We start from the raw sequence: 7639 nt of genomic DNA on the forward strand, positions 1-7639 counted from the left end.
CAGTCACTTTGAAAACATCAGATATGAATCCGATTTAAAACCACATACTGAAACGGCCTGAGTCGGACTTGAAAAAATCGGATTTGTCGCGTTCAGACTGTCATAAAAAAATCGGATATGAGTCAGATGGGTCAAAAAAATCGGATTTGGGTCGGATTTGCCTGCAGTGTGAACGTAGCCAAAGTCTCTAAAAAATTGGACACTCCTTCAAATATCATAAAATGCTGTAAGTTTTTACTTTTAAGCCATTATGTCAAAAGAGAGCTATGACTTTCCAAAACTGGTTGTGAGAAATGCAGCATTGTTCGCTAGTTTTATTTATTTAAATACCATGTATTTAAAAATCTGTTTTTCAAGGGAGACCAAGAGAATGGCTAAACACTTGGCACAGACATTACCAAATCTCAAACCACAGATATTAAAGTACAATTAAATATATCAAGATAAATAAAATATAAAAAACAGAAAAAACGATAGACTTAAAATGGAGTAYAAAATCAGTCAAAACATTTACAAACAAATGTCTCATGTTTAAGAATGGCCCTAAAAACATTCAAATAGACCGGCTCCTTCAACTTCGTCTCTCTGCAGTAGATTCCAGTCTCAAGGAGCAGCAAAGTGAAAGGAACTTTTGCTGTCAACAGTGCAAACCTTAGGTACAGTTAGTAAAATGAACTCATCTGAGTGCAGAAAACGACCTCTTGAGTTTTTTTTAATGATATCGAACAGGAGTTAAGGGCGGAGTAAACCCAAGTTTGCTTTGTAAATTAGATTGGACCAATGAGTGAATCTGCAGGTATACACTGGTATGCAGAAGACAGCAGTGAGTAAAGCCTCTAAGACCTGTGATAAAATAAAAGGCTCCTTAGTATACAGAGCCCAACAAATGCAACCAGGGAGAAGATAATATCATATAAATCACATCTCTGTAGTTTAAGATGGGCAAAAATGTGGCAGCTCTAATTCTAAAATAAAAATCCAACTTCCCAACATTATTTTCTACTTTTTTACCACTTGTTCAATATGGGTAACAAAGTTCGAAGATCCATCAATAATAAAACTACGTTTTTATATTGAGATTCTAACTCATTCCGAGAGCCTTGAAATGTGATAATGGGCAGCAACAACTGTGGTTTAGACTTTGGTTTAGTGTTAGAAAACAGCATTACTTTAGATTTATTCAAGACAAGTTTTAGATCACCCATATTTGACTGAACCACATTAAAAGCAGCTAGTCACTTGGTTGATTCAGTGACACTTAAACAGGACATTTGCCTATTTTCTCACAATTCTTTTAATCGATAACTAGTTTCCACCAGCAACAACCCAGGGAAAAACTACACTAAGGCATTTGCAAAAACAGATGCAACATTGATGTAATTAGTCTATTTTGAAACCTCTGCTGGCATATAATGYTATTCATAATTTTGTTTTGTAAAATTGATCATGATACCAAAAATGCAAGAGTGACATCAAAATCCATTCAACTAGACAATCCAAATGTTTTGCACACCAAATAAATCGACCAAGAAAACACTTTTTACTTATAGTTTGTGTTTTCTCTGACTTGATTTTTAAACACTTTACAAAACAGCTATGAAACATTCATAAAATAAAAATAAAATAGATTTTTTTGTGTGTAGGACAGGACAGTCACTGTCAGTGAAACAGAAAATTGTCTGATTCCAGTCACCAGCTAAACAATCAGAAAATACCAAGTTAAAGCATCGTTTTACTGAAGCATGCCTATCTGTCACTCAGTCTCTATGTGTATTGTGTTGTGTGTGCGTGTGTGCGTGGCACTCAGGGGTTCAAAATAGGAAATTGTAAAAAAATAAAATAAAAAAAGGAAGAAGAATTTTGAGTTTTCTTTTTGCCAGTTCCTCCTCATTTCACAATGCTCTCAAATCTTGTGACGTAGTTATACACACCTGTGRCAAATTTTTAAAATTATATCAATTACTGAAGTATTTCTTCTAAGTCTGATCACATTTTAAATTCTAACCATTCTTCTTCTGGTGTTGAAATCACCGTCTACTTGTGTTGTTTTTGKTTTCCCTCCAAGAAAGGGACAGGCAGTTCTAGACCTACAATTCYGATCACCAGCCGATGACCTGGACCCACCAAGTTACCAGCTATACCAGCCTGTAAATAATGCAGCTTTTGATGTGTATGCACCAGTGTGTCACTGGGCCTTACCTGAAGGAGGCAGCGGTCCTTGAAGACGTAGCCAATCAACTTATCCAGGTGCATCAGACACTGGTGGTATCGGATGTGATGGGTGAGAACAGGGAGCATCATGGCATGCTGTTGGATGACAGAAAGAATAGAAAAGTAAGGATCATGTCTTGTATGAAAGGGGAGTGAAGGGAACATGTTCTGATGGAAAACGTGATGAAGAAGAAGGATGGTTGGAGGGAACAGCGAAGGGAGAAATCAATCAGCCCGTCATTATTTATTAAGAGGAGCTCTGCAACACAGAGATGAAATAATCAAAAAGCCAATTTCTGCAGTGTGCGAGGGAATGACAGAGGACGGGAGGGAAACACATTTGGACAGGACAGTCGAATTCAAGCCCTCCCTGACAACCTGACATGCTTACCTTTGAGCAAACACTGACAGCCCCTTCTGACCCTCACATATGAAAAAGAAAAAGTTTCACCAAAGTAGGGAAAAAAGTGAAGGCGGAGGAGGAGCAGGTGGAGGAGTTGTGGAGAAAAAATGGCCAGCGGTCAGCAAATGACTTAGAGAGCCAATCTAGAAAATCATTACTGGAGGCTCATCATGTCGGAAGAAGTGTAGCCCAGGCTGGTGTACACACATTAACCCCGTGCCACCACACCAGAGACGACGGTGCCACGCATGTTTTAATTAGTGCTGCTGGGGAGCAGGAAGCCCAGCGGGTACAAGCGGCATGGCCACACGGCCCCGGGGCCATCACAGGGGCCGCGGTGACACGGTCYCCAAGCCTTGTTAAGCAGCCAATTAAACAAAGGCAGGCCCTGGTCGAGTCTGCTGCTCCTGACCTGTTCTGATGAGTGACTGAGTAAATGTGTGCGAACAGAAAGGCGAGGTGGGGGYTTGTTGGAGTTGATACCTCACTAATTAAACGGTGAGAAAGTTGTAATTTACCAGCACAAATCACGTTTGGATATTTTGGACACCATCCAACCAGGCCAACAGGCGAAAATCTTTCAAGCATAAATCACATCACTAAGATGATTTATTTCACCACAAGGTTTTATAAGTTTATTCCCATTGATTTGCATCTTAAATTAAAATCAAGGTAGGCATCATTAGGTGTTTCAAGGGGGGGTGGTATTGATTTAGTTGAGGCGTTTGGTTGGCAGCAATGACGGCTCAGTGGTTAGCATTGATGCCTCACAGCACCTGGGATCTTTCTGTGCAGAGTTTGAATGTTCTCCTTGTAAGTAAATTAGTGATTACAATGCAGAATGTATGGTATAAATAGTTGTGTAATACTGATACAATTTTAGAACAGCAAATAACTATACTGTGTAAATAAGCAAAGTGTAAATTTGCATATTGTCACAGATATGAAATAATAAATGTTCACTTTTGCAAATGTGCAAATCAGTTATTAAAAAGTATTCACACAAACAAATCTAAATTCTGTAGTTAGTCATTTATTTGGGTAGAAAGTGTTTTTTAATTTAGTTTTCCAAGATGAGTAATTCAGTAAGTAAATAACAATAGTACATTTATATTACAACTTCTTTTAAAAAGGTATTGTTCTTCTATAATCTGTTTTTATTTATTCAAGCAAATGCTTATTTTATACCTCTACATTTACATAATTCAAGGGAACTCTTATTTTCTACTGTCATTTTATTTTCTAGCTCTTGTATTTCTTATTATTTACCTTCATATTAGATGAACATATATGATACAGTGAGAAAAAGCAGCTAAATCCAGAGGCGGGACAACCATGAYCCAATGTAAAACCAGTGCCAGTATTTTGGTTTTACAGACTGCATCAGAWAACTATACTCTATCGAAATATATAAGAGGAGGAAAATAGGAGGCACAGAGGCTCAGTTGGTAGAGCTGTTGCTTCTCACCAAGAAGGTTGCAGGATCAAGTCCCGATGCRGGATCTTTCTGGGTAAAGTTTGCATGTTCTGTCCATGCATGAGTGGGTTTTCTCTGTGTACTTTGGTTTCCTCCCACAAACCATGAACATGATTGTTAGTCTGATTGGTAACTCTAAATTGTCCCTAGGTGTGASAGAGTGAATGGTCRTTTGTMTAAATGTGTCCCTGTGATGGACTTATGACCTGTCCATGGTGTCCCCCACCCCTCTCACAGTGACTACTGGCTATGGGCATCCATGACCCTGAAAGGAAGAAATGGGTTAWGACAATGRATGGAAAATATGSGCAAGTAAGGAAAACAAGTTATTTTGACAAGCTTGAGTTCCATAAAATTAATTAAGTAAATAAAAAGTACCTGTTCTGTTATTTCTATTCACTTTCATTAGTTCATATTCTGTCACAAGTAGTCATTTCACATAGTATATTATATCTAGGCATTTAGTTATTTAATATGAAGAACAGGGTCATTTCTTACCCACTGGTATGTTTACTGCTGCAGAGAGGAGTAAAAAAATAATAACACTTGTATTTCAACAAGTTTTTGGATACTTCATGGCCTTAACAGTAATGTGATAAGAGGCAAAAAAATAAATAAATACAGAGACAAATCAAAAGAAGATAAAAAAAATACCTGTAGTGAGTCAAAACAAACAAAAATGAACCCTTTCAAGTCTAAAACCTTGGCGTAGCTGAGTGACAGTAACAAGAGAGCTGCTTCGAATAGAAAACCCAACTGCTTTCAGAATGAAGAAATTTGGGGTCACTTTTAGCGGCCATCTCTCGTCTGTGTCACACGGCGTGCAGAGTGCAGCGCTGGAGTTCGAACTGAAATTATTCATGAAGCAATTAGTCTCAGCAGTACAGCTTGAAGCAAATATAATTGGACAGCAATTATGGATCGGATTCTTCTTCGCTAGACCTTGCTGTAAGAGAGGTCTGACTTGCGAGGCTAAAACTTTCAGTCATTTCTCTCCAAATGTGAGCCCGAGTATCAGCTGTGGGCCATCTCCAGCGCAGACAGCRATGGGGGATGCACTCGGCGAAAAAGACGTGCAGCGCCGGCGCCAATTATCCTCTGAGTAAGAGGCCAAAATTACTGGAATTGACAATAAATTAAAGTATAGTAAAGTAGCAACGGCGTGCTGTTCGATTTCATTACAGTGACAAACCCACAAACACACACTGTATGTTCCGGTGTGCACAGCGTGCTGTTTACGCTTCGGCGCTCATTAAGGCTGCACGTGCTAAATTACAAGTACACATATATCCGAGCATGCCCTGAAATATTCCCCTGGAACCCAGAGACAGATAAAAATAAAATCCCATCCCGTTTTAGTGTGTTATTTTTATTTTTTATTTATTTTATTTTATTTATTTATTTATTTATTTTTTGCTGCTGAAACACAGCACATCAGTGAAGTTGTATGTAAATAAAGTGTGGGGTCGGAGTCATTACTTGATGAACAGTGTAACTGCTGCAGCACGGCGGGAGTCCACTTTGCTTATGCACATTCTGACACTTGAATGGAGAAGTGATGCGGCGAGATGAGAGATCAGAGGCAAAGTTTCTGTCAGTGTCTGCTTGAATGGAGCTGCACATACGGAGATGTATAAGAAAGATAATTGTTCAGGTTTTTTTTTTTTTTTCTTTTGGGGGAATTTGTCTCCCATTTCTATCAGTCAGTTCTTAGTCAAGACAGGGTTGCCTTCCAGACTCAAATTTCCAGATTTGCCAGTCARTTTTCATGCCTTTTTTTAAATAATTGTTAAATAATTGTTCGCGTTTCTGTCAGCAAAATATCTTATGAACTACTGGATGGATTTTAAAGTKGAAATATGATGCAAAATTCACTTTTTCAGCCCTTAAATACATTTTGTTGTGTACTTGGGAGACTGTAGGAGTGCAGAAAATTTGAATTTAGTCTCTCCCGGTGCTATGTWGAAATCTTTGTATTCTGTTTGAGTCATATTTATCAAACTGTTCTGTTTACCTATGTATTTTGAATATCACCATCACATTTTGCTGCAGAACTTGAAAACAAGGCCATGGAATTCTGGCTAACCAATTATGCAAATTTGAGGTTCTGCAAGTTTGTCGTCTTCATTCTCCTCTCGTTCTGGGTCAAACTCTGTATTCAAAATAGCCTGGCCCTTGCCTTCCGCAGTTCTGTTCAATTCTAGTTTCACTTCACTGCTCCTTCTGGGATTTCTCCCATAGACAAGGATTTCTACAGGAGAATTTTTGTCTGGGCCAATCAGAGAACAGAACGTTGATTTTCTAAGCAATGTCTGCTAGTTAGTTTAGCAWATGGCAGTGGAGGAAGTGAATGAAGCCAGTCCGTGTTGAAAAGGCTTCCAAATTAAATTAAATTTATCTGACAAAGCAGCAGCTCTCATTTACAGCCGTCTTGTTCGGCTCGGTACTTCTCTCCTCTCAATAGGGTTGTTTACAGCGCACGCAATTWCCGGTTAGCTTCTTAGCTTAGCCTCCTTCACAGTGGAGCTGGCGACATACGTCACACACACGTCGCAGCCAACAGATCCAATCGTTTTAAACTTCAAMAGAGGCCACGCCTCCAGCAAGAATCGTTTCTCTATAGCCGAGAGTCCAGACCCTCGTACGAAGCAAAGCGAAGGACAAGGGTCTGGTTTTTACCAGGCTATATTCAAGGTGTAAGGCTGGACGGATGAGTCTTCCGCTGTTTTATCAATGTAAATAAAAGGTTTCTGCACCACAGACACATATTCAAATATTTGCTATGAAAATAAGAAATGATCAAAACAGATCACCTAATAAYCGCTATAAAGTACTATAAGTATGTTTGACAAGTAAACAACACAGAACTGCTAAAATTCGTAAAAGTAAGACTTTCACGTACTGTTGATGCGAGGAGCAGCCATGTTAAAATGATGATGTCATTCTTGGTTGGGTATTGACCAAAATTCCGACCTCAGAGTACAACTGGAAAGCAGCATGAGACCTGAAGGGAGGTGGGGTATGAAGTGCTATATTTGCTTTTAAAGTGATTCCACCTATACAAGTTGTTCTCAGACACACTGTAGAAAAAACGGTGAAAGAGGATCTGTGGAACTATAATGACAAGGAATTCAGAACGAAGAATTGTAGATCCATTTTACATAGACCAAACTGAATCACTTAAACTTGAAAATGAAGGATTTAGAAGCATGACGTGTCCCTTTGAGGAAGTTTCCACAAAGAAGTCATTGGATGTAAGTAAGTAAGTTTTATTTATAAAAATCCTTTCACAAAAATATATTCACAAGGTGCTGTACAATCATTAACAGTATGCACCACTAAACAGGATGTACCACTAAAGCTCAGTGTCAAACCAATTCGATATGGCCACCACAGCCAACAGATATTGAACTAGAACTTGATGTGGTAGTAGCAAAGAGTGATTTACAAAACAGTCTGAGCATGAGATCTTGAATAATTATTTCCAAGTTTTGTTTAAAATGACAATTACCCTAATTCCGCAGCATAAAACTGGTTAATTTAACACT

At 38.6% G+C, this 7639-nt stretch overlaps 1 protein-coding gene across 1 annotated transcript in view; it reads right to left on the reverse strand.

Moving 5' to 3' along the window:
• Window positions 1–7639, reverse strand: part of drosha (drosha ribonuclease III) — a gene marked incomplete in the record, with an annotated part of 133569 nt that overhangs the window by 85904 nt on the left and 40026 nt on the right. The window contains 1 exon segment of the mRNA XM_014015259.1: window positions 2200–2307. Coding sequence (XP_013870713.1) covers window positions 2200–2307 — 108 coding nt within the window.

This window comes from Austrofundulus limnaeus, unplaced genomic scaffold, assembly GCF_001266775.1.
Source record: "Austrofundulus limnaeus strain Quisiro unplaced genomic scaffold, Austrofundulus_limnaeus-1.0 Scaffold126, whole genome shotgun sequence".
Classification (NCBI taxonomy): Eukaryota; Metazoa; Chordata; class Actinopteri; order Cyprinodontiformes; family Rivulidae; genus Austrofundulus; species Austrofundulus limnaeus.